Source organism: Marmota marmota, unplaced genomic scaffold (assembly GCF_001458135.2).
Source record: "Marmota marmota marmota unplaced genomic scaffold, marMar, whole genome shotgun sequence".
In the NCBI taxonomy this organism is placed as follows: domain Eukaryota; kingdom Metazoa; phylum Chordata; class Mammalia; order Rodentia; family Sciuridae; genus Marmota; species Marmota marmota.
In genome coordinates, this window is record NW_026000168.1 from 13,761,151 (window position 1) to 13,788,830 (window position 27,680).

Consider the following 27,680-nt stretch of genomic DNA (forward strand, 5'->3'; position numbering starts at 1 on the left):
TCTAGAATCAGCAAGAGGCCACCACTGAGCAAGTGAGAGGTTTGGGTAGAAATGACGACAGAGCTGCTTCAGGAAAAAGGCCCCGTTCATTCTCTCCTGCAAAGAGGCCCTCATGTGAAGATCCATCTGCCCAGAAAGGACAGGTCAGGAATCTGCCCTGACTTTACCTTAACTGTGAGATCTGTCACAGGCACACACAACGAGGAACAATAGGATGCATTCGTAAAGAATATGGAGTCCGACAGGACTTCAGAGTTGGACAGATGGGGTTCAAATCAAACTAACTTTGGGCAGGCTGCTTAACCTCTCAGAACCTGTTTCTTCTTCAGCAGAATGGAGTACAATCATGGTACTTAACCCTCAATGGCTATTTTGAGAGTTAAACAAGAAAATGCATGTAAAGGTGTAAACCAGTGCCTGGGACAGAAATAAATGGTCTCCGAACAGAACATACACAGATTGGGGTGGGGAACAAAAAGGTCCCAGGGGCCATAGCACTTACGTTTGGAAAATAAACACTAAAATGTTGTATGTGGCGTGACATTAGAAATCAGTACCCTGTGGTCTCTGGCAATTTGTCATATACTTTTAAAAACACTTTCTGCTGATGACAGCTCCCACTCCCAGTTGGCCTTTGCTTTGACATTTCCAGTTGTTTTCCCAGCAGACCTTCAGTAGTTACCTTCTTCAACTAGCTCTCCATCCAAGTGATCCTTGACCTTCACCTTGTTGGATCTGAACTAAAGGACACTTCGGAGATGGTTACCTGGGAAAACATGCAGACAGAGCAGGCTGGAGAGTAGGAAGGGCCACCCCCCACCACCACCACCAGGACCTCTCCACCCCATCGGATGTGCCTTTCAATAACCACCAGAGCAAGTTTGAGAAAAGTTAAGCTGTTTTATTTCACAGGCTAGCTCCACGTCAAACCAGCAGGCACCATCAGAATACGCAACAGAGGATCCATATCAGACACTCCTAGAGGACGGGCGTTTGGTCACAAGGTAGAGAAACGACACCTGGAAAAGGGCGACACTTTTCATCACGTGGGGACAGGCAACCAGCAATTTCCTAGAGTGGTTTCAATTTGTTTGTTTTTCCTGTCACAATTTGGGGGAGGAAGAAAAACCAAAGGAAACAAAATAGACCAGCCACTCTGAAGCAATCAAAACCAAACCTATTGCCAAACCATGTAAACAGTCACACTGCCGGGACAAGGGCCTGAGCAGAAACTCTAGCCAGGATCGACTTCCGTTGAAGGAAGGCAAAGTGCACGCTGGTTCAAGAATAGCTTTGTTATTTGTCTGGGACAGTTCACACAAAAAGGAGGTGTCAGCAAGGGGCAGCGGTGGCCATTTGGCCAGTCCCAGAGGATGGGACAGCGGGACACTGGCAGATCAACCTCAGAGAGGCCAGGAGGACTCAGACCTGACAGCAAAGTCCCTTCTCTCAGCTCCCCTGGGCAGCTTTGGGTATGTGGGGAATTCTCTACAAGGCTGCTCAGAAGAGAGGAGACCCCAGAGAACCGGGGAAATTGACATGAAACTTCAGCATTAGCTCTGCACAGCAGAAAATCAGCTAAGCAACACCTCGGCTCACCCCTTTCTGACTTCTCCCCCACCACCCAACTCCCTCCCAGCCCAACGGGGCCACCACTGTGGCTGTGAGCCAGCCTGTCTTCTTTCTGGGTTTCTCAGGAGAATGAGGCATTTGTTCTAGTGTGAACCCATCTGGATGTGTGAAAAGTTAGGAGTAGAAGGACTGAAAGGAAGAACCTGTGCACGTTAGTCCTTGTGGTTGCCTATTAGCTGCGCACGCACGGTGAGACAAATGATGACCAGGTCACAAGAAGTCCCCACATCCATGCCTCCTGAATGAGAAAGAAATATACCCACCAAGGCACTCCAGGAGATGCCAGCAGAGAAGGAGGCCCTGCAAAGAGGCCCTTTCCCACACTGGCTCCCCGTTGTGCACCACAAGCCAGTTTGAAGTGTCTGTTTATAAGGCAGATCTCTGAACTGCTGGTTCCAGCCAGTGGCCAAAGAATGGCTCAATTTCCCTGTGTCTCTTCCCACTCCGATTTCTTCATTGAATAGAAACCTTTCGTCCCTTGGGAATCCATTTCTCTCCTGACCCCTGGCCTGGTGACTTCAGAGAAAAGACTCCCGAGTCTCATTCCCAAACCCACAACTCCCTCCAGCTGTGCGTTCTGTCCGGGGTTCAAAAGGCGCTTCGAGGTGAGAAATCGTTAGCACTGAAAACAAGGAAAGGCAAGAATTTTTCATAGAATCCCACAGCTCAGAGCAGCTCTTTTAAGAGGAAAGGGACAGAAGAGGGTATAGGGAGGGGGCATGGGGTTGGAAGCACGGCTTGTTCTCAATTTTGTCCACGAAAGGTCTCGAGCGGCTGCTGGGCCATGAGGCCCAGGAAACTAGACCAGGAATTAATCGTCTTTGGTCAGTTTTAAATGAACATCTTGCTGGTTCATTCCTGAACATCAGTTCTACATAAAGACAAAAGGCTTGACCTCAGGGTAAGCCATTCCGTGAAGCCAAAAACAAAACGAAACAAAACAAAACAACAAAAAAATGCCCGTTATCAACTAGCTGATCAGTACAGCTTTCAATAATGGTGATGAACAGGTAGATAAACACCACTTCCCCTTGTACAATTGGTTATATTGAGGACTACTAACTAGGTTACTACATTACCCCCACACCCACTGTACAGTTAGGTTTCTGGTATTGGTTTTTACATTGATCTATCTACGACTAGGTGCGAAGATTTGGTGAGTGGCATTGGCTAGAATTTAATTGTAGCCTTTTTAAAAAAGTACAGTTTCACATTTTTTAACAGTTACTTTCCAGCATTTAAGCAAATACAGCAATATATAGTGGACTCCAACAGGCAGGAGCTGAGACGAGATGCCCAGTGGACGTTGCTGGGCTGAGTGATGTGAAGGGAGGCTGAGGCATGCGCAGTGCCGGATGAGGAAAGGGGTGGCAAGGACAGTGTGTTCCCTTGTGTCCTGCAATGGGGCTCTGATCAAGGGGCCAGGTGAGAGGGGCATCATCTGCCATCTGGGTGCCTACTTCCCCATATGTGAACTTGTCATTTTTCCATTGGGGGGAAAAATAGGTGCTTAACAAAAACCTTCAAGTTAAGTCTGGGAAAGGCAGGTCCCTTTTTGGTAAGGAAAACGGAAGCTGTCAATTCCAGAGAACGATCTACATAGCTTGACTGGTGCTACGTATATCAGGGAATAGATCTGTCTGCTTAAATCTTTGCTTCTCGTCTGGTATTTGTGGCAGAGATTTAAGGTCTGGGAGTATCTCTGGGCTGGAGATGAGAATTCCTACAACTTGGCTGGACGGTACAGAATCCTTGCAAATGAACAACATCCAGTGCCTGACAGAGCCCTACTCTCAGACATCTGTCACCTCTTGGGCAGGTCCCAGCACACCCCCAGGCCTAACTCTCCTACACTGTAAAAGGGGTTGTCTATGTGCACAAAGGCAGAGAGCCTTTCATATCAGGAGCTAAAGGAGAAGGGTTGGGGGCTCTCGGCAAAACAAGGGAGGTCAAATTCATCACTGGCCTCTTCCTGGTACAGCCTTTCTTGATTCCTCCTTCCACAGTGTGGTTTCAAGGCCAGTCCAGAGACAAGGCAGAATGGCTTCCTGTACCCACACATCCAGGTGTCAGAGACTCACTAGGTCTCTCCCAGTGTGTTTACCTTTTCATGTAGGACCACAGGAGAGGGCAAACTTCAACCAATGGGGGGAGATGCTAATGGTGATACTGCAAGCTGGCAGGGAAATTCCAGGACCCACTTCTCAAATGCCATTAGGAGCTTTCCAGAAGGTCTGGATGGTTTTAGGGTCTGAAAGACTCACCTTTCTAATGATAATAACAGCAATAGCATCAGTACAGGGCTTTCCAGTTGATTTAGCTTGCTTGCTTATCTTTATCAGCCTCATTTTATGGGGCAGGAAAGCGAGGTTTGGTGAAGTGGAGTGACATGCCCAAAGTCTCACAGCTCCTGAGTGCTGGGGACTGGGACTGAAATTTTGGACTTCTGACTCCAAACCCCAGAGGCTGAGAGAAGAGAGAGAAAGCCTGAGAACAATAACGAAAAGACCATTGGTTTGGCATGAGAGGGGAGCAAGTCAAAGTGGTCCATCCCATTAGGATCAGATTTGTGCTCCATTACCCAGAAACAGCCATCTCTAGAAAACAGAGCGATCAGAAGAGGATGTCAAACGGAAGCAGAGAAGAACAACTTGGAAAGCTTTTTTTCAGCCAAGAGGCAAAAGCTTTCCTCCTTATATCTGAAAAACACATTTTCACCTACATTAAATGCTCTGGAGGGAGCAGGGGAAGGGAGGGCAGGAAGTGATCTCACTTGCATAAACTCAACCAACCTATGGTGTTCCCTGGCCCCTCCTGGGCCTCCCTCTGACTGGGGCACCTATAGCTCACGTGCTTCATGCAAGAGGGCAAGACCCGAAGTGTGTCAAGCCCAATGTTATATGAAAATGATGTGACTCAGAAAGCCTCCTTGCCTGTTGAGTTCCAAATCTGACACAGTATAATTAGTAGAACCAGGAAAAGAAAAAATTAAATATTTTGAAGATATAAGTTAAACCTCTATAGTTACCACAGATTTATTCCTACAGCATTTCTAGGATTTGAAGTATTTCACACCACTGTATTATTTTTTTTTTCCTTTTTCCCAACCACATGTAATACTGTGCTACGATGGGGTTTAGGGTCTTGCTGTCCCCTGTTTCTACAATACAAACACAAGGATGCTGTGGTCAGGGATCTTCTTGCCAACTTCCTCCCGTGCCTTTGGGGGGTACAGTTGGCCTTGGGCCTCTGGATGGAAGGGCAGGGTCTCTGGGGTGGACGGAGGGTTTTCTCTGAAGGGTTCCCCGCCTGCTTAGGGTACTGCCTGCCCCACCCTGCCTTTAGGGGCAGACTGTTCTGGAAGGCCACGACTTCTGGAGACAGTGGGAGACTGTTTTTCTGCAGGTGAGTGGTATATTGCTTCATTTGCAGTTACTGTGGGGCCTCTTAAGTTCTCCCAGAGAAGTCCCTGCAAATCCCACCAAATAACTCAGCGGGAGATGTCAGGTGGCATGGGTCTGAGGTAAATCTAAGTTTCATAAAAAGAAAAAGGAGATCCTATATACATTTAACATGTAAGTCCAGATCTAGTATGTATAGAGATGCATAAATATTTATATATACACAGACACCTACACATACATACATGTCTATGCGTATATATATATACACATATACACACACACACATATATACGTATGTAGAGAGGATGTCGAGGATCATTTTCCAGTGACGATATGCGGGAGAAGCCACTTGGCATCTTGCCTCACTTTGGGGAGACACTGAACTCAGGCTCTTGCTGCAGCACTCCCCGGGGTGTCTGTCTGCACACAGGTCTGTGGGATTCGCATGGTCAAGCCTGAGCGCAGTAGCGCCTGGGCCTCTGCTCTCCACAGACACATACTCTCTCCCAGCTGACCCTCCAAGCTCTGCCTCACAAGGCCAGCATCACTGGGAAGCAAGTAGAAGCCACCGAGGCCAGGCTAGGCCATGGCGGGCCACAGTGGGCCGCGCTGGTGCCACCCACCCAGCAGGTCACATGGTGCCCGACTTGTCTGTGGAGCTGTTGGGGAACATCTTCTCCGTGGGCGTCACGGCAGGGCTGCCCACCCCGGAACTGCTGCTGCTGCTGGACCGATGCTGGACCACGGGCCGCACAGGCCGCATCGGGGGCGGACGCAGCTGGGCGCCAGCCAGGCGGGCGGACAGAGCTGGCTTGAAGGTGGTCATCATCTCGGTGGAGGAACTGCTGCTGCGGCGCATGGCGGCATCCGGGTCTCGGATGACGATGGTGTGCAGGGGGCTGGCGGGCTCTGAGCTGATGGGGCCTGGAGGGTTCTTCATGGGCTCCAACGTGTCCAGCACCACATCTGGCGCTTGCTTGACCGTGTTCTGCCTCTCGAGTTCCCGCAACTCGTGGAGAGCCGTGCTCATGGTCTTCTCGATGTCCTGGGGACAGAGAGAGCTCCAGTCAGCACAGAGACTGCAGGCGTCGGGTCCTGGGCTGCTAACCAGCTCGTGGTCCTTCTTGAGGTTCCCACAGGAGCCTCATGGCCTGGGTGGAGAATAAGTCCCCAGGGCATCTTAAAATCAAATGGGAGGATCAATGTGGGTGTCCCATGTATGGGAAGTATATTAGTAAAGGCAGGTCAGACTACCAGAGTCAGCCAGATGCTCGAATTCTGCCTCTGACACTTCCTTGCTGTATGACCCTGGGCAAGTGACCTTACCTCTCTGAGCCTCAGAATCCTCTTCTGCAATTTAGAGATAATTATAATTAATACTAAACCCAGAGTTGATGAGTGTATTAAGTGATATGATCTCTGCAAAGAGCATGACATAACACCTAACACACATAAACACTCAAAAGTAGTAGTGCAACCACAATAGCATTAACACTTGACAGTAAGCACCAACCCAAATCCTTTGTACTCATAAGTCATTTAATCCCCATTCTTACAAGGTAGCAACCACTGTTTCACACATGAGGAAACTGAAGCTCGGACTGGTTAAGTAACTTGCCCAAGATCACACAGCTATTAGTGGCAAAGCCCAAATCTGAACCCAGATAGTCTGACTCCAGAGGCCCTGCCCCAATCATCATTTTTCATTAAAAAAAATCCTTCATCACTATTCCAGGTATGGATGTATCAAAACTTCATAAATTTGTACTCCACAAATTTGTACCATTATTTAACTTTTTTTTTTTTTTTTAAATATGGAACGTTTCACAAATTTGCGTGTCATCCTTGCGCAGGAGCCATGCTAATCTTCTCTGTATAGTTCCAATTTTAGTATATGTACTGCCGAAGCGAGCACATGTGTTATTTTTTTTAATTCAAAAATCATCCTTGACCCAGCAGCCTGGGAGGCTGAGACAGGAGGATTGGGAGTTCAAAATCAGCCTCAGCAACAGTGAGGTACTTAGCAACTCAGTGAGACCCTGTCTCTAAATAAAATACAAAAATGGGCTTGGGATGTGGCTCAGTGGTCAAGTGCCCCTGAGTTCAATCCCCAGTACCAAGGGGGGAAAAAAAGATCATCCTTGCCTATAGAAAAATTACTTGAGGTCTGGGGATGTGGCTCAAGCGATAGCGCGCTCGCCTGGCATGCGTGCGGCCCGGGTTCGATCCTCAGCACCACATACCAACAAAGATGTTGTGTCCGCCGAAAACTAATATTAAAAAAAATTTAAAAATAAATAAAAAATAAAATAACACAATAAAATTGTTAAAAAAAACCAAAAATTACTTGATATGTAATTCTCGGAAACATTGTAATATTTGAGAGCTTTTCAGGATGGGAGCACTTTGAATGACACAGAGTTGGTCGCCAGCTCAGGCCAGCCTGGCGCCAGTCATCCCAGGTGTTGGCCTCCCCAAGCCAGAGGCAGGGCTGGAGCTGGAGGACAACATGAACCCAGGAGCCTCTGGCCAGGGCACAAGGCCCTGCAGATTTGAATGAAAAGACTGCAGCCACTTGCTGACTCTGTGACCTTGGGCAAGTCTTGGTCACCCTGCACTGGATTTTGTTCATTTGTTAAAAGCCCACACATTCACTGGGAAGATGAAATGAGATGATGGATGTCATGAAGCTCTGTAAACTACCAGACAATGGTTTTCCAACTCCTTTTGGCCCCACTGTCTCTGGGTCACATGATCATTTGCCGGGATGCCTCCATGGCCCACAGGTACCAAAGGAGCTGCAGAGCCAGAACCCGGCCAGAGCATTATGGCTTGGCCATTGAGGACACCATGAGGGGACACTGCTTAAAAGCACCGCTGGCAGGTGCTGTGCACAACCTCAGTGAGGAGGGATGATTATTAAGTCCTGCTTGCTCCTCTGCAAATCCTGAGGCCCATCCTGAAAAACACATAGGAGTCTAGTGAGGCAGTTGGGGCTGGAGCCTGGAGATGTAGCTGACCCCAGGCTTCTGTATTCTCTCCTCTCCCTGGTCTACAGGCAGCCCCTGCCTGCCCAGGCCAAATAACAGGCATCAACTTTTATGTTTCCCACGATATTTTATCCCTTGCCCCAGAACCCCGGCAAATTTAAAAAGGAACAGTTACAGGGATGGGGCTGGGGCTCAGTGGTGGAGCACTTGCGTAGCATGTGTGAGGCACTGAGTTCGATCCCCAGCACCACATAAAAATAAATAAATAAAATAAAGGTATTGTGTCCATCTACAATTAAATATATATATATATATATATATATATGATCATATAAATATATATATATATATATATATATGATCATATAAATATATATATATGATCATATAAATCTAAATCCTAAATACATATTATATATATATATAATCAGTTGCAGGAGATTCTCTGTTGGAAGGGAGAGATGGCTATTCTCCCCCTGTTTGCTACCTCCCTACCCTTCAGGGACACTTTCAAGAATTGCTCCAGTGTCCCCAGCTCTGCTGGAATTAAGTTCTCAGTTGCCCTCACTGCTCCCTCTGGTGGCTTTAAAAGGCAAAACTTCAACAAATAAAATGTAATTCTCATCCCTCCACCTCCATCCCTCCTGCTGCCACCACCACTGTACCCTGGCACAGTGAGCCAGAAAGACAGAAAGCTCAGAGAAAGATGAGCCAAGCGGTTTAGGCTGGAGCCTTGCATTAGTCCGACAGATGATGAGCGAGTCTCCAGAGAGGAGCTGCAGAGAGGAACCTGGGATGGGCAGAGCAGGGAAGGCAGCCGCTTTTCACCTCCTCCCAAATGAGACCGTCTCACTTTTGATGACAATGTCACACAGTTCCTAATTGGGTTTCAAATCTAAATCCTAAAGAACATTTTGAGACTAGAAAATTTGGGGTAACCCCATCTAATACTCAGGGTTTTGCATGCCATCCCTCCCCTTCATAGGCTGCAAAGTCAAGGACTCATCAGAGCTGATGCTGAACAGGCTGGTGCCTATCCTGTGTCATCTTAGCTGTTTACAAATTGTTTATTGTGAGCTCCTATTTTATTTCAGTCAGTGAAAAGAGCTCTTGAATTCAGCTATTAGAGTGTGTAGATATCATTGCCCACAGAGAACATGGGCCGCATTTCCCCAAGTGCTCTCCTTGGGTTGGGCTTGCAAAATGCTATGTGAATCAAGGGCTGACCACTGGGAGGCTGAGGCAGGAGATCACAAGCTCAAGGCCATCCTGAGCAACTTAGCAACACCCTGCCTCAAAATAAAAAGGGCTGAAGATGTAGCTTAGTATCAGAGCATCCCTGGCTTCTATCCCCAGTACTGAAAATAAATGAACAAATAAATAAATGAAGGTAAAAGAAGTCTGGGAGGTGGGGTGTGCCCTGTTCCCTTTGTGGGATATTCACATCACCTGGACATTATTTTATGTTGCTGAGAAATCTTGGCTTCTCTAAGCCTTATGACTTTATCAGACCCACATCCTCCAACTGCACCACAGAGTACTGCCCCATCCCACTGACATCCCATGGAACCTGTCTGTGGTGGGACCCACTTTTAGAAACTGGGCCCTAGACTGCATTGGACTCTTTATGTAAAGGGCTCTGGGCCAGGTAGTTGTCTACCCCTACTGTGACTGAGAGAGCTTCCAACCTGTATAGTGTCCAGATGATGGTGGGGGGCTGGGGATGTTTCCCAAGAGGACGGCCAGCCTTGGAGGATGGAGAAGCAACAAATTTCTTGGTTCTTCTGCTTGACTCATGCCAAGGCACCAGTCCCAGGGATGCCATGGGAGTGGGCATTTGGGCATGGCCCAAGCCAGACCCTGGGGCTGTGGACAGGAGTTCCAGTGGCTGGGTGTCTTGTTTGTGTTGGGTATTACCTTGGAATCTTCCCTGAACTCCACTCAGGGTACAGGTCAACAAGCTCACTGGCATTTCAAGGCTGTGTGCATCTCCTGGTTGCAAGCTCTCTCTTCCCCCTCTCTAAATCACAATCTCCATGTGAGCAGGGCCAAAGTCTATTTCAGCTCTTCACTGTACTTTCAATGCCTAGCATAGCATAATAGATGCTCAATTGATATTTGTCAATAAATGAATAAAGGAATGAATGACAGATGGATGGATGGAAGGATGACGGGATGGATGGATGAACTCAGCCATATCATCTTGCAGAGAGACCTGCCATTGCCCCATACCCATAATCCAGCCAATCCCATCTTTGGACATTGGGGAGTTTTCAGCCTTTACAGAAGCCCCAGCCAGCAGCTGTATCCAACCAACTTGTGTCCCCAAGGGAAGGCCCAGCAAGAGAAGGGAAGCCAGCTCACTCTCTTATTCTCTGGCTTAACCTTAAGTCTGGCAAAGGCCAGGGGGCACTTCCACAAGGCAGGTTCCTACCCCGCCCCCTCTCTGGAGGTCTCTGTTGGCCTAGCTGCCTTCCCCGGGCCCTTACTTCTGCCAGGGCCTCAGCCTCAAGGGACTTGTGGTCCCCCAGGCTGCTGTGTCTGGTGGAGCCGCAGGTGGACCTCACGGAGTGCCCTTCTGAGAGCGCCTTCTTGTCGGGGTAGTTGATGCTGCCAGCACTCCCAAACGTCGCCATTCTCCTCTTCTCAGGGCTCTCGATCCTCCCCCGGGTAAGAGGGATTTTGTGGGGGCTGCTGGGGCAGGCGGCGGCCCGGGGTGGCGTGTCTATGCTGGGGCCCAGGCCCCGGGGTGGGCTGTGCGTGTCGCCCCCGCTTCTGCGCCTGGGGATGGCCGCTCCATCAGATCGTAACCGCACTCTGCAAAGGAGCCAGGGGGCAGGGGCATGGGGCAGAAGTCAACCCTGGCCAGTCTCAGAATGGGCCATCCAACCCCCACTACAGCCACGCACTACACACTAGTCTAGGGAACAGGTATAGTGAAGCCTCACTTGGTCAGACTGTGCAATTCCACATCAGAGGACCAACTGGGCCCACACAGCCACAGGGGGAGGTGTGGGACGGTGCTTCCAGCTGCAGACAGCAGTGGTGCTCATTACAAAACGAATCTCATCTACTATTAAGTCGGGGCCAGGAGGATTTCAACCTGGAAATGCTTGGGTAAGCTCAGTCGGGCTCATGATACATTTTCATGTTTCCTGTAGGCTTCTTTCTAATTGGTTTGAAGCATTGAGGCTTGACTATACCGAAAAGCCACCAGCACCCTGCAAGCACAGGAGGGCCCCCCTGGGAACTGAACATCTACTCACTATTGTCCCCCACTCCCCATCTCCCCAGACAAAGGTATCTATAAGGCTTTTCCAGATCTTGGGAAACTGGCCATTTAAGAGTAAACACTGCATCTTCAATGAGCCTGTGGGGCATGTGGGTACTCCTCCCACCTCAGGGAGGTCTGTGGGTGTGAACAGGGGTGGGAGTGTGGATCGGGAGGGCTGCTCCTTGCCCTCTGTGTCTGCCACGAGTTTCCTGGCTTCTCTTTCAGGTCCATTCTGTTCTGTTGAGTGGGGGCACTACTCCCTGCCTGCTCTTAAGTGGGTTTGAGAGTACCTTGAAGATAAAAGGTTTTGCTGCACCCTGTGGAAGTCACCAAGGACCCAGCGGCCCTGGTGAGGGGAGGGAAGGCTGGAAGAGAAAAGGGGTCAGGTAGAGGTGGTACCTTGGGAATGGAATGTGACTAGGAACCAAGTTCCGTGTGGTCAGTAGCACTTCAGACCCTACCACCCAGCCAAGCTAAGCAGGCCTGTGGGTGCCCCAACAGGACCAAAGCAGAGGTGTAGAGAGAAAGAGGTATTAAGAAAGAAAAAAAAGGAGATGAGAGAGGGAAGGGGGAAAGGAAGAGAGAGGCAGGAGAAGAGTGGCCCTGGTGGGCTCTGTGACACACAACCTTTTCATTCTCTACCCCAGCCTCCTGCTTCCTCGAGTCCCTCGATTTTATCACCTATCACAGTGTCCCGACCTTTCTGCTGAATTGAATAGAACATGCCGCTGATTTCTTTGGCTCTGTGAGCAAATACCCACACATGTGGGCTGATCACATGACCTTTCTAGAAAAACAGAGTAACATTCAGAGACTCCTATGTGGGGGGATAAAAAGGCAGTGAGAAACTGCCAGCTTTTCTTTTTCTTTTCTTCTTTTTCTTATTTTTTAACCACCACATATTCTGGACCATACTGGTTCATAGAATGGTGCATGCTGCTCCCTGCTGATATACAGGTCATGTGACACAGCCCAGCCCACACAGGGGAGGGAAGAAATTGGGAAATCTGCTCCCACCAAAGAAGTGGGTGGAGCCGAGTGTCAACTTCCCCCACCACATGAGTAGGTGGGAATTTTCTGTTTATATAGCGCAATTTGGGGGAATATGGGAGCTTTACGTTTTTTAAAGTACTTTATAACAACTCTGGTTTTCACCAGAAAGCTGGGAGGAGGTGCAGGACAGGGGGAGTAAAAGTACTTGCCAATTGTGCTAATTTACCGTCATTATTTCCAGTGAAAAGCGCTGAGTTCCCAGCATTTGTCTTTCCTCCTGCTCCTCAAGCCCCCTACCCAACACCACGCTGTTTTGTCCCTGGCATCCTCCAATCAGCTCCAGCCTCCCCCCACCAATTGTGCCCAATGTCATATTCTGTGGGGAGCAGGGCCTGCACAAGCCTCCTCTCTCCTTCCTGCCCTCTCGCCCCTCCCAGTTCAGACATGAACCCACATGGCACTAGCAGGAAGAAAATGAACCCATGTTTCCTACCGGCCCATCACCCCCCCAAAGCCATAATCCGAGATGTGCTCTGTGGGGGACTGGAGGTCGTTCTTGGAGGAGGCCTTGTCGTCCAGCAGTGGCCCGCTGCTGGCCTCGCTGTCAGCCTTCTGGCTCAGGCTGTCAGAGAAGGCATCATCCCTAGAGGGAGAGAGATGTGAATTGGAGATGCCCCTCCCAAGAACCAGGATGCACATGGCTCCCTGGTACCTGCGAGGAGCTCCTGCCTATGGCTGACTGTGCCCACGGCTCTGAAGGAGCCACCTTCCCGCCATGCATGCCCACTGCAATGCTCCTGGAGTTCGTGTCTCTGGCAGGAGACCCTCTTCTATCCCTGCAACCCATGCCCACTTTCTCCTTTCCCCTTCTCTGGCTCGTTCTTCTCTCCCAGGCTGTGCACAGGCTGAGACAAACTAAATGCAGGAGGCATATTGGAAGGATGGGGCGGGGGGTGGTATCTAAATATTGAGTTCAAAGTTCTGAGTGCTGAGCCTCCATGTGGCTCCATGAGAAGTGGTTTCACACTAAGTAAAGGAGGAAGAGGTGTTTCTATCCCTCACCTCCCTCACCTGAGGTATAGGACTATAGTGAAGGCCTGCAGCCTCCCCCTGCCCCCCACCCAACCCCTGTAGCCCTTTCTCTTCCAATGATTTGTTCCTGCCCTAAGAAACCTGGGGACATCAGCCAAGAACCCTCCACTACACTATTCCTCTTACAGTTTGCTTGGCCCTGGCCTGTTCTCTGGCTTAGACCTTCCTCTTTCCTATCAAAACATAGGCTTTTGGTCCCCTTTCTGTGAAGTTCAGCTTGGTGTCTATTTCCATGATAAATCAGTTCCCCTGAGCCTGGCCAGAGATTTTAGGGAAGGTGTGCACAGGAGTCTTCAATGGCTTTCAAAGAAATGGAATGTGTAAACTTTGTGAGCTTCCTGGTGGGACTAGGTATTTAGGGTGTGGGTTTTTTAAATATTTTAATCCCTGAAATTGTAAAAAATGGTTCCTTATTAATCAGAAACCAGGACATTTTTTTTTCCTGCCCATCCCCTGAGAGAATCACCTCTGCATTGGAGGATGGTGGGCAGTTAATGGTGACCTCGCCAGCAGCTATGAGAAAGCCCAGGAAGGTGCAGAAATATGGAAAGATCCACTGGACACTAAGAACTGTAATTAACAAGCACCCTGGAGGCTGTCAGATGGATCAGAGTGGCAGGCAGATAACACATAGTCTCTGTGTACTCTGATGGATGAGCAATTTGCACATTTAATAAGTGGATTATCATTTAAAGGGAAGTTAGGTTTACCTGTTCTTACAGAACATCAAACATATTATACCAGGGAGAACAAACTGCCAGCACACGGCCTACTACTCCTTTCCAGTGCCCACTGCAGGCATCACTAATCTATTACCACTAATCTATTCCCAGAAAGTCCCAATTCCCACTCACATGTCCTGTACAACTATGTACTGGTGAGGGATGAGTCCATCCACTCCATTGTGACGGCCCTCCCACCAGTCTTCTGAGGCGCGGTGATACAGGAGCAGCGAGGCTCCCTTCTTGAAGGACAGCTCGCGTGGCGACCGCCCTACATAGTCAAACTTGGCAATGGCCTCGATCTGCTCCACTTCTGAAAGGAAAGCAAGAAAGAGAAAAAGCTTCATGAGATCAGCAGAGGGCATCCCAGGAGCCTCACTCAGATGGCCCTGGCTTCTACAGGGCAAGGCAGGGCAAGCCAGGTGACAACATGTGGCCTGGAGCTCAGGACGCCCGGGGGGTTCTAGGCTCAGATCCACTCCCACCCTGTGACCTCAGGCAAGTCATCTTATTTCTCAAAGTGTCCAGTGACAGTTGGCATAGCAGACCCTCATTTTCCACTGCCTGACTTGTTCCCATCTCTTAAACCCTCATTAGAACAATATTTGATTATGGCATTTGCCAATAAATGGCTATTTATCAGCAAATGATATTCTCCTATCATGCTAACTGAAATAAGCCAGTCCCAAAACACCAAAGGCTGAGCTGAGGGTGAAACTTCTAAGGGCCACGGACAGCATGGAAAACCAGAGAAGAGGGAAGACATGACCTTGTTCGAGTCCCCCAACACTCTACTCTGCACATGTCCATGCCCCTCTGAAAGCTATCGTCTCAAGAAGACTGTGCTTGTGGCCCTGTGAGATGCAGTGGCTTTGACACATCTAGCCTCAGTGACAGATGGCCTTCTGCAGGGAGTGGGCCTCAAACAGTTCAGCCAGAAATGTCTTTAAATGCTATTCTGACACAGGGAATGGAAGGGAGGAAGAAAATGACAGAAAGCTGACGGGGTTGGATGAACTCAGATCTTGACACACAGTCACCTTGTCAGGGCAGTGTGGAGACTTTGTCCACATCTCTGCTGCGTCTTTGAATCCCATCCCTAGCCACATGTGGAACCTGCCTGTTAACAACCTATCTGCCAGCCTGATTACCAGAGACAGGAAGGCCTGAACTGTGTAAGACGGGACAGAGCTCAGATGGCTTCACCCCCGGATGGCTTCACCCCTGGGGCCTGCTGGGACCCAGACCCTCCTCCTAGAGAAAGGTGCTGACCCAACCAGTGGGTTGCTGAGGCTCAGAGAAGCACTGAGGGGCCACCTGCGTTCCTTGTTCTTGCCTTTCCCTTCCCTGGAGTCTAGCGCTGAAGTGATGGTGGGGAGTTGGGAAGGGTTGTTGGAAAATGTAAAAGGAAAGAAACAAAATAGGAGAGGAGGAGCCACACTGAGCCACAAGCTAAGTGAGAACACATGTGTTCGCAGATGTCGTTATGTAAGTGTGCAGTACAAACAGTAATAGCAGCTACAGTTTATTAGCAAATCTGTTATTTGGGTTTCTCATGCCCACCCCACTTCCCCCACTGTCAGCCGTACTTAATCCCCTCATCTTCCCCCTCTCAAGAACCTGCCTGCTGAGGCCAGAGCCTTGGGGCTGCTCTGGGGCCCCAATGACCTAACCAGCAGCAATTCTTTCAAACGGGCCACCAACTCCGACCACATTTCTCTGCTGCTACCTTGGTTTAGATCACTACTTCCCCCTGCGTGCCCTCCTCACTTTCCCTCTTGCTTCGTTAGAGTTATTTCTCCCCAGAGACACTGGAAGGATCTTTCAAAATCATAAATCAGATCATGAAACTCCCTTGCCCAAAACCCCCTCTGTCTTGGAACAAAACTCCAGTGTCTCCCCAGGGCTCCTGAGGCCCTCTGTGCCCAGGAACCTTGAGATCTCATCTTCTACCACTTCCACCTCTCATGCAATCTGCTCGCACCTTCTTGGTATTTCTCCTCCAACATTTATATGACATTTTTCAAACACAAAATAAAACTGAAATAATTTTACAGTGAAGGTGTATATATCCATCAACTAAATTTTATTAATATTATACTATACTAGTTTTATCATATATTTATCCATCCCACTCTCTATCCATTCATCTACCTTTTTATTTTTTGCAGTGTTGGGCATGGAACCCAGGGCCTTGCACATGATAGTCAAGCACTTTGTCACTGAGCCACACTCCCAGTCCCCATTACTTTATTTTTAAAGTAAGCCGCAGACATCAGGACAGTTCTCCTAAATACTTCCCCATAAATATTCATAGAGTCTACTTGATGCTTTTAAGACATGCCAAGCTTTTTCCTGCCCCATGGCCTTTGGACTTGTTATTGTCTCTCCCTAGAATGCTTTTCTCCCACCCCTGGCCACGTGTGGGACCTGCCTTTGTATTCATCCACATCCAACAAATATTTAATAACCATTGTGTGCCCTTTCCTAATTTCATTCAGGTTTGTACTCAAGTGCCATTGCCTTAACAAGCCTTTCCTGACCAGACCCAATCACAGAAGCCCCAATTGCCTAATCACTTTCTGACACTTTCTGGGGGTTTTCTCCATAGTGTTTATTACAACTTGAAGTTATATGTGTGTCTGAGTGTGTGTGTGCTCATGTGATTTTTAGACTTGTTTACTGTCAGTCTTTTTACACTGTGAACAACATTAGGACAGAGATTTCATTTTATTTCTTGCTATCGTCCCACCTCTAGAAGAGTCCCTGGGACTAGTAGGCACTTGGTACATATTTGTTGTTTGTGTGAACAAATTCAGCTTCTAGTATGTGCAAACTGCTCTACCTACATCATCATGCTTAATTCTCACCAGACATCTGGGACATCGCCCTCATTTGTCTGCTGATTTCTTGACAGAAACAATGGGTGCCAGAAGACAGTGGAAGGCCATGCTCAGGGTGCTCAAGGAAAAGATCTGTCAACCAAGAATCCTACATCCAACAAAGACACCATTCAAAAATGAGATAAAAAGACTGGGTAACATGGACCAAGAGCCAACTTACCTGGGCAGAGTGGGCACAGTGCCAGGGCCCTGGATACTTGCAGGGCCCACTAATATGCTTTCATTTCTTTTAAAAGCAGAAGGAAAATGAATATGATGTCCAGTCTGGATTATGCTTATCTTTATGCCAATGTAGTTGTAAAATACAATGATTATTTTTTTAATAGTGGAAGGGACTCCTGCAGGCCTAAGTGCCTAGGGCCCATGGCAGTCATAATATGACCCTATGTGGCCAAGCATAACCTTTTTTCTCCTTGTCATAGTTTTATGTTTTTTAAAAATCATAACTTATCAGAGAGAGAGAGAGAGAGAGAGAGAGAGATCCAGAAATAAAAAGAGCAGCAGATGGAGTGAGAAGGGCGGGGCTGGGGGGGGGACTGGAGGTGGCAGAAAGAGGAAGGGAGGGAGGGAGGGAGGAACAGAAGGGAAAAGGAAAGCAGATCACTCTGAAAAAGCAGAAGGTGGTGGCCTTCCAGTGAAGTCTTTGCAGAACACTCGCCTCAGTCCAGGATGCCTTTAGACCCCTAGGATTTGGCTAAGATGAATGTTACATCTAGATTTGGTCTTCTGCACCTGTGACCCAGGCCTAACCATTAGCTCCCTCCCTGATCACAGGGATTTGATGATGCTTGGGTGTGGCCCAAGGCAGTCCAATGGAGACTCTGCCCCCGGACATTTCTTAGAAACATGATGAAAATGAAGCTTTTCCCGTTGGGACTTTGGGAAATAGAACAGTGAAAGCCTGGAACTGTGAGACCACCTCCCAGCAAGATTCCACCTGAGAACGAAGCCAGCACAGAGGGAAGCTGAACAGGAAGATGGACACAAAGTCCTAACAAAAGTGTCTGTGCTCCTGGATCCAACTGTGCCTGAAGGCATACGTATCCTAGAGTTTTCAGGTGTATGACCTGATTCCCTTTTATGTGTAAGTCTATCTGAGTTGGGGGTTCTGTCATTAGCAACCAAATAGTTCTACTACAATGTGAAAACCCTGTGTTGCCTTTATTACCAACTCCTAGAAACTTCACATGAGTAAATAAATTCCCCTGACAAATGTGCTGGCCAACAGGGCCTAGGATTGTCTCCCAAGGAAAATACAAAGGCCAAGTAAAAGAACTGATAAGTTATGATTTTTAAAAAACATAAAACTATGACAAGGAGAAAAAAGGTTATGCTTGGCCACATAGGGTCATATTATGACTGCCATGGGCCCTAGGCACTTAGGCCTGCAGGAGTCCCTTCCACTATTAAAAAAATAATCATTGTATTTTACAACTACATTGGCATAAAGACAAGCATAATCCAGACTGGACATCATATTCATTTTCCTTCTGCTTTTAAAAGAAATGAAAGCATATTAGTGGGCCCTGCAAGTATCCAGGGCCCTGGCACTGTGCCCACTCTGCCCAGGTAAGTTGGCTCTTGGTCCATGTTACCCAGATTGCTTGTCCACACAGTCCAGTTTCCTAGTCTAGTAGGGGTGGAAGAATCTAGTGAGTCCCTCAGAGCCCAGCTGGCCTTTCTCCCTGTCCACACACTTCCCAGGGTCATCACCCTGGCGTCATGTCTGGGTGCCTGCTGCTCTGGGATGCACCCGCAGCCTGGCATTACCACTCTGCATCATCACGTGGAGCTGTGTCCAATCTGTCGAGGTCTGGAGACAGACCCGTCTCCTTCACCTCCTCGTCTCAGGTCCTACCATAGGCCTGGTGCAAAACAGGTATGCAGGGGAGAGGGACAGAGGAACAGAGGGACAGTGGGACAGTGGTTGCTTCCTACTTGGGACACTCTTGCCATTTAGGATCTGCACCTGGGCCAGGCAGGACACAGAGGGATCACGTGAGCCAGGAGTGGGGTGTGGCCAACACAGCGAGTGCTCCCAGGATCTGCTCTGTCTGGCCTGTGCCGGAAGCTGCCCTGCGCAATGGAGGTTTTTTTCTGAGGTTTCCCTGAGTGCCCATCTGTTCTGAGGGATGGCAGTGCTGACCTGGAGCTGGAGGGTTATGTGGGCCAGCCCTGTGGGGTGGCATGAGGCAGCAGGAAAGCTTTCCAGGTGAGTTTCCTGGCCCCAGACCTCCCCTCACTCACCTTCATCACTAGTGTGAGGCTCCGTGCCATTGTCATGGTCAACTTCATCGATGGTCCCTGGCTCACTGTGTGGACTGTCACTGCAAGGAAACACAGGAAGGGGACTTGTTGGGGAGTGTGGGCCCTCACCCAGAGCAGGCCCAGGCCTACATCATCCTGTCTTTTCCCACTGATCACCCATGGATCTTCTTAACTAGAAAACCACTCCCAGCTCCTTGCTGGAAGCTTCCCTGAGTCCCTCTGTCAGCTCTATCCCAGCTGAGTTACCTTCTTGGCGAAGGCTGTCAGTGGTTTGGCTGTGACCCCAAAGTTTACGTGTTAGAAACTTCATCCCCAGTGCAAAAGTGTTGGAGGGGTGCCTGACGAGGTGATTGGGTCATGAATTCTGTTCTCATGAATGAACTGATGTTATTATCACAGGAATGGATTAGAACTCACAAGAACTGTTTGACAATTGAGTCTGACCTGAACATCTCTTGTGCGCTTGCTCACTCTTGTGCCTTTTGCCTTCTGCCTTCCACCATGGGATGACATAGAAGGAAGGCCCTTGACAGATGCTGACGCCATGCTCTTGGACTTCCTAGTTTCTAGAACTGTGTGCCATATAAATTTCTGTTACTAGGAATTACCCAGCCTCAGGCATTCTGTTCCAGCAGCAGAAAATGGATTGACAATGCCTATGTGTTCTGTAAGGTCCAGAGGGCAGTTACCCCAGAATTTATCATCAGAAGTGCCACAAATCAGAACAGAAAAGACCTCAGAAGTACCATGTGTCCTTTCATCCAGTCTGATTCCCTTCTTACAGATGAGGTGACACATCTGTGAGGTGGAGCGAAGCCAACAAGGGCTGCCTCATGATTCTGTGGGCAAAAGCCCAGATCGATTTAGGCTGGTCACCATGATGAGCCTGGTGGCCGAGAGACTGAGGTTGGTCCAATCCAGTCATTCAGGTACTGGTATGAGTCACAGGTGCTACCCTTTGCTAGACTCTAAGTTCTTTGAGGCCAGGGATCATTCACACACCCAGTGTTTTTACTGAGCCACTGAGTTCTAATAGATGACACTACGCCATATGGGAAGGATGTAAAGAGAGGGAAGATGGATAGGGTCCCTGACCTCATTGCTTACCTTCTATGGAGAGGGACAAGAAAAAAGTCCAAGTAAACAGGCCAATCAATAAGACAGTTACAAGTTGCAATATGTCATGTGGAAAAGAAATGAGCAGAGACAAGAAAAACAGTGGGGACTAACATAGTCAGGGGAGAGTTCTTAGAGGAGGTGACATTTGCAATGTCATTTAAAGGGTGTGGGCTTTATTATGAAAAATTCTCTATTGTCATCTAGTAAGGTCCAGACTCCGTACAGTGGCTTCAAGAGTTTCTATAACCTGGCTCTACCTGCCCTGTGGAACTGTCCCTCACCATTCCCTTGACACATTTTTCTCATTTTATTGAATGCTGTAGGCCTAGATCTTTCTTTGCCCACTCCTCACTGGGCTGGCTCAGTTTACTCTGCTGTCTCAGCTCAGTCTTCACCACCTCCAGGAAGCCTTTTAGAACTGCCTTCGACTGGAGCCAGGGGCCTCCTTCTGGAACTGCCTGCTTCCTCCTCTTCCATCTGAGCTCCCTACATCAGGGTAAACCTTGTTCAGGCTCTCTTCCTGCCTCCCAGACCAGGACCTGGCCTGGGACTATCTGTGGAATGAATGAATGAATGATGTCTACTGTGCTGAAACCTTCAGCCAAATCTCTCTCGTTGGCTTTGAAAACTCCTCCAAAATTATGGTGAAACTAATTAGGTTCCAGTTGCATGGGAAGCAAACAGGTTTGAGAAAAGTGTGCCCACTATATGTGTTCTCTGATAACATCTAAGATCTGTGGATCCTTCCCAGGACAACTGCGCATCCTACCAACATATCGCACCAAGGAGAGGATTGATGCTGGCCAACACTGTGTGTGAAAGGCTTCTCTGTGTGCAGACAGCATTCTTTGTAGCCATTTGCTGCTTCTGGTACAGAGCAGACTTGCCCCCTGGTGCCTCAAAGGAGGTCAGAAAGCTGTGATCACACATCACCGCTGATGAGCACTTCTATGCAAGGAGATGTGGTGGTGGGGGACAAAGGCACTGGGATACGGCCCCCTTTGAAGAAGTTCTCCAAATATGTCCAGAGAACTAAGGCAATCCACAAGTCCAGGGACATTGTGACAATCAAAAACAAACTCCCCCAAAGGCAGCTGGCTGGAAGCAGTGCAGGTAAGACCTAAATATACACAGCTGTGTATTGTTCTGGATCCAGAGTAAAGAAATAATGGTCACTCTTTGGCTGGTTGCTCTCACTGGGTGTGCTGGGTTTCATGCTTTGTCGTACTTGTTTTTTTTCATGGAGTATTGCCTCTCTCTTTTGAAATTTACAGACTTCAATTGATGCATGAAAACATAACAACTGTACATATTTATGGGGTACCGTGTGATGTTTCCATACATGTATGCTTTGTGTAATGTTTAAACCAGGGTAAATCCAGCCCCTTAAATATGTACCTGTGTGTGTGTATATGAGTGTGTGCAAATGTGAGTGTGTGTGTTAGTGTGTGAGTGTGTGAGTGTGGGTGTGTGAGCATGATTGTGTGAGTGTGAGAGAGTGTGTATGTGTGTATGTGTGAGTGTGTATGTGTGTGAGTGTGTGTGTGGTGCCAGGAATGGAACCCGGGGCTGCACCTATGTTAAGCGCATGCTCTACCACTAGCTACATCCTCAGACCCTTTATCATTTTTTATAGTGAAAACATTCGTCTTCTCTAGCTTTCTGAAATACACTGGACATTATCATTATCTATTGTCTCCCTTTAATTGCATTTTTAAACTGTTTTCCTGTCTTGACATTTTAAGGTCTTAGCCTGAAACACAGCCATCCCTGATTCTGAAAATGGCCTAAAATATTTTTCCTAAGACTGGGTGTCATCCCAGGAACACAAAGGTGGTCTGACTAGAGGATGCTGATCTGGAGTGGAACACTCTAAGAATCAAGCTCATGACCTTCAAGAGACATCTGGTGGGGGGGGAGCATGAAGGGTGCATGTGGTCAGGCAGGGCTTACTCATGTCCCTCCTTCCTGAGAGGGGCCTTGCCTCACCTGCCAGAGACAGCAACACCTCTCCTTGCCAATGTAACCATAATCACACATCACCAGACCAAATGTCAGCACAGAAACAATTCTTGAGCTTATGTGGGAACACAAGGAAAGAAGTTCTTTTTCTATTGAGGGTGCTCAGAGAATGGATTTAAAGCTGGAGTTTCTGGCTGCCTTCTTGGTACCATCAAGGGAGAGATGGTCTGAGAATAAAATCAATACAGAAGAAACTAGAGCCAAGGGATGGAGACTGCAGGACAAAGTCCTCATGACCAGAGTTCAGTCCCCAGATCCAGCCACTCCTGAAGATACATTCCCAGACTTCTTAGTTAAGCAATCCCATAAATTCACGTTTGGCTTATGCTGGTTTCAGTTCTGTCCCTTGTAACCATTAGAATCTTGACTGGTGAACCTAGTCTCATATAAGAGGGGTTCAAAGCTCAAATGAGAAAATGTATATGGAAGTATAAGCTCAACACAGTAAGAAAACGGAAGGGTTTCTTACTGTTCAACAACAAGGATGACAATATTACTGTTAGGAGGAATAGCATCTTACCAATATTCTTCCCCTCCAGCCATGCATTTTTCATACACAGGTCCCTCTAGCTCCCGGGGACTAGGGAAGATGGCTTCATGATGGACGATGATGGTTTTGATGACTTCGTTGACATGGGCCTGGCAGGACACAGGGTCCTGCCCATCAGGGATGTGCATGAGGGTGGGCCCGAAGCAGATGGCCAGGTTGTAGGGGTCCATCATGTTCTCGTCACTGTACTGGGAGAGGCTGGAGAGAGGAGGTGGCAGGAGTCATCTGGGATAGGCGAATCCTCCCTCTGGGCTTCTTTCTTTGGGGGTAGGCTCTACTTAAACCCAGGAGGCTCCATGTTCTGCTTTAAAAACAAAAGTACCTGCAAACGCCTCAGGCCGCCCCCTCCCAATGGAGGCCAGCCAAAGAAGGGCCCCTTGGTCAGGCACTCACTGGTTGAGGAAAGCGAAGAGGTATCTCATGACCACGATGACCACGCGGGGGAGGGTAATGAGGATCTGTTGGATCTGGTGCACCCTCTCTGCTGGGTTCTCCAGTTCTGTAACATAAAGGGGCTTTTCAGGGTGCTCTTCACCCTGAACACATTTTCACGTCTCCCCTCTGTCATCAGCCCCAGTGGGTCAGTGGGTCGGGGCAGCGGCTCTGCTCACAGTTGGTGGATCCACATGTAAGCCCAGCCTGGCCCATCAGTGTGTCCCATCCCCAGGTCTCAGGGAGAGGTGGGTGGTGTGTCCCACCCAGAACCAATCAGAGTTGGTCTTCAGGACTTTGGGCTGGAGAAACCTATAGAAAGGTGTCCTTGGTCCAGGGAAGAGGGAAATCTGGAGCAGGTAGGGGCTGCTGGGAAGCAAGATCCTGCCTGAGAATGTGGCTGGCACAGAGACAGAGGAGGGACTGCTTTCTGCTGATACCAGCTGAGGTTCTGAGTTCACCTGGGTCTGAACTTTCCAGGTACATCAATGAATACATTCTCTTTTATGGCTTAGGTCAGTTTGAGTTACTGTCACCTGCAACTCCTGATGAACACATACAGGGATCGTGTTTATTAAACTCCTCACATTCACCAACTGCAGCACAGGACTGGCACATAGTAGCTGCTCAGGTAAAAAAGGGTGGGGAAAATAACCATCTCTCAAGCTACCTATTGGCCAGGAACTTGGAAGATGCTTGTAATCTCATCTCTCCAGTGCCCTCTGGAGAGACCGGCACTGGTACTTTTATTAGTCAGGCCAGGGGCTGGAGCAGCCAGTTGGACTTGGTAAGAGGACACAAGTGCCTTGTGGACATGGAAAGCTGGTGCTAAGAAAAGTGAGCTCTCAGAGCTCCTAAGTTTATGTGGCTGATGTGCAGCATGATGTCAGTTTCTTTTTCAGGTAACATTTTTCTCATGCAGCCCCTGTCCAGCCTTCTTATTCCATCAGGGAATTCCTTCTAACCCACAGCTTTTCTCATTTCTCCTCTGCATCCAAGGCCCTCACACCAGAGCCACAGCTATCATCTCCAGCTGCCAGCTCTTCCCAAAGTGCCTGGAGATGACGGAGAACTATGCTTCTCAAATGAGGGGTGCTTACATATCTATAGGGCCTCCTGTGGGGCTGCTACAGCGACTGAACAGTAGCGCTGGCACTTGGTATCTAAGGGCCTGGGTTCCAAGTGTCCTGAATTGTGAGTCGCACAAGAAATTTCTCTGCCATAAATTCCAACAGTGGCCCCATGAGTAATCCTGTGCCAGGTGGTTTTATCTATCACATCACCCTTTCAAAACAGAAGTTGCCACCGTTGAGCCTTCGTACACATGGTGATCCCTATAGCTTACCTTCCAAGCCTGCTCCAGGAAGCCTTGCCCAAGCTGCCCAAATTCTGAATCAGAATCTCCTATACACAAATCAGTTCCAATGCTGCTCACTTCAGATGCCTCTGTCCTTAACTTCAGTCATCCCTGCCCGAGTACCACCTCTACTATTATTTATTAATATTGGTTGTGTGTGCGTGTGTGTGTGTGTGTGTGTGTGCGCACACACACACACAGTCCCCAGTACAAGCATTTGGTACTGGGGACTGAATCCAGGGTGCTCTATCACTGAGATACAGCCCCGGTCTTTTTTATTTTTTTATTTTGAGGCAGGGTCTCACTAAGTTTCGGATGCTGTCCTTGAACTTGAGACCCTCCTGCCTTAACCTTCTGAGTTGCTGGGATTATAGGCATGTGCCACTGTGCCTAGCAACAATGTTTTTTCTTAAACACATTTATTTAAATTAGGTACAGGAAGAAATCAATGATAATTTAATAAAAATAGAATAATAATAACAAATTACTCCAAAAAATTATTTTTAAGTTATGAACTATTTCTGGAATTTTCCATTTAATATATTCTGACTGCAGTTGACTATAGGTAACTCAAAAACCACAGAAGGGGGGACTATTGTACATTAAAGCAAAGCAATGTTACTAAATTATAAGTAGACATTGTTGTCTACAAACTTTCTGATACAGAAACCTGGCTCTCCCTGTTTAGAATAGAAGCTGGAAGTCAATGTGAGGTTTTTTCCTTGATGTGGTCACAGGACTTAGGAAGGAACTGAAAGGGACTCTCGTGGAGTGATTCAGGTCAGGCAATGTCATGGCACGAGCTGGAAGTCAATGTTCTTGTCTGCTCAGGAACTGGAATGGGGGGGTTCTGGAAACACTGGATGAGTACATGGCATGGGGCTCATAGAGAAAGATGCTCACAATTAACAACGTAAGAGGGACCCCCAGTCACCTTAGTTTCACCATTTTCCTTGTTCATCATGTTGCTGACCTGACCACCAACCTTCCCTGGCTCCCCATTACCCAAGGCAAAAAGCCCTGGAACCCTTGCAAGCATTCAAGGTCTTCCCCTTTTTGTTCTGTCTTCCTTTTCCAGTCTATCACATCACACACAGGCTGGACACCTTCCTGCTGATTCCAATGGTTGTGTCCCCAAATCTTCCCAGGGTTCCCTGTGTCCACTCCTTCGGGAAGACTTGCTAACGCTGCTCTCTGAGGTCTGACCTGTGAATCCAAGCCCCCTTGGGCTTCTCCTCTGAGTTCCTTCTGTACTCCTTCTCGTTGTAAACACTCTGTTGTCTCCACCTGCCAGGTTCTCTAAGGACCATGGCCACACTTCTTCTTTCACAATATTCCTCTTCTATGCCTACCATAGTGATGAGCCCAAAGTGTAACAGCAATTAAGATTTGTCCAGGAAGTGATCGTTCAACCTGGGAAATACTTACTAATAGTAGATATCAAATCTTGAAACCTTTCCTTAGGAAAGAGTGGATTTTCCAGTCCTCGGAAATACAGTTTTAAAACACCAGCGACTGAATTGATATCTCGCTCATTTTGATCGTCCACAAGGGGGTCTTCACCTGGGTGGAAAAAGGAGACAATATTTCAGGTTGGTAAGGAGGCACAGAACATGTAGATGGCAAAAGAGGTGATCTGGACCAGCCTGAACCAGAAGGAAGGCAGAAGGGACACACCTCCCCAATATATGACACCACCCTCAAGTTCAAAGTTTTCCCTGCAACTTCCCATTTGAAAATATTGAAATCTATAGAAAAGTTGGAAAATAAAATAAGGAACACCCATTGCCCTTCACTTATTCTCCTCCTGCTATATTTGCTTTCTCTCTTTTCCTGTTTATATTTATTGCTGCTCAACTGTTGGAGAGTACTCCATAGACATCATGACAGGTCACTGCCAAGTACTTCAACACATTTCTCCCGAGAACCAGGATATTTGCACATAACAACAATAATGTTATTACTCCTAAGAAAATAAACCATCATTCCAAAATAACATCTCACACCTGGCCCACCTTCAAACTTCCCCAATTGTCCCATCGCATCTTTTACAGATATTTTTCAAAAACCTAAGATCTAATCAATGTTCACCCAATTCCTTTGCTGGCTATGCTCCCTTGGCCCTTGAAATGGAAAACAGACTTAATATTTTAGTTTGTTAGTTGGTCTTTTTAAGTGCTGACTCTTTTATGAAGAGTGCAGGCCAGGGGCTGGGGTTGGAGCTCAGTGGCAGAGGTCTTGCCTCACATGAGTGAGGCCCTGGGTTCGATCCTCAGCACCACATAAAAATAAATAAATAAAGATATTGTGTCTATTTACAACTAAAAAATACTTTTAAAAAAGTGCAGGCCAGCTGTCTTGCAGAATAGAGTCATACTCTGGATTTGTCTGATTGCTTCCTCGTGATCAGGTTCAGGTTAAGTATCTTCGGCAAGAATACCGAATGTGTAAAAAACAGAACAAAACAAGCATTGCAGGAGCGACATGGTGGACACTTCCCTACATCCCATCAGGTGACGCATACGTCAGGCTGTCCTGCTCCTGGTGAGGCTCTGTGATGGCTGGGTTATGGTGGTGGCCTCCAGATTTCTACATTGTGAAGCTATTTTCCCCTTTATAATAAATAAGTGATTTATGAAATGATACTCTAAGTATCCTGACACCCTGAGACTGCCTGCTCTTCACTGTGCCCAACACATTGCATCAGTGGTTTGGGCATCCAATGATGATTTGTACCCAAACTGTTACACTGGGGATTGCAAAGTGGTGATTTTTCATATCGTCATTTCTCCTGTAGCTATTAGCTGGGATTCTTTTGGAAAGAGCTTTCCCTGTGTTCCCTCTTCCCCTTATTTGTCAGCATCTTTAGAGACATTTTATGTCATTTAAATTCAATGTGTTATAATTTATTACCATTATTGT

General features: G+C 47.9%; 1 protein-coding gene and 1 non-coding gene across 7 annotated transcripts in view; both read right to left on the reverse strand.

Moving 5' to 3' along the window:
* Positions 1-880: 880 nt before the first annotated feature.
* Positions 881-27,680, reverse strand: part of Srgap3 (SLIT-ROBO Rho GTPase activating protein 3) — a 247,907-nt gene continuing 221,107 nt past the window's right edge. For 4 of the 6 annotated variants that reach the window (XM_048787059.1, XM_048787058.1, XM_048787056.1 and 1 more), the window contains 8 exons: positions 26,187-26,321; positions 23,363-23,468; positions 22,940-23,167; positions 19,258-19,337; positions 14,240-14,420; positions 12,787-12,936; positions 10,516-10,843; positions 881-6,081 (listed from right to left, as the gene is read on the reverse strand). In XM_048787059.1, coding sequence (XP_048643016.1) covers positions 5,668-6,081; positions 10,516-10,843; positions 12,787-12,936; positions 14,240-14,420; positions 19,258-19,337; positions 22,940-23,167; positions 23,363-23,468; positions 26,187-26,321 — 1,622 coding nt within the window. In that variant the 3' untranslated portion in view covers positions 881-5,667. Of the gene's footprint in view, positions 6,082-10,515; positions 10,844-12,786; positions 12,937-14,239; positions 14,421-19,257; positions 19,338-22,939; positions 23,168-23,362; positions 23,469-26,186; positions 26,322-27,680 lie in introns of those variants that run through there. The other 2 variants (XM_048787061.1, XR_007341984.1) reach the window with 2 other exon arrangements.
* On the reverse strand, positions 6,845-6,951 carry LOC125611773. The gene has a single exon (XR_007342024.1). It is a non-coding gene; the product is annotated as a U6 spliceosomal RNA (small nuclear RNA).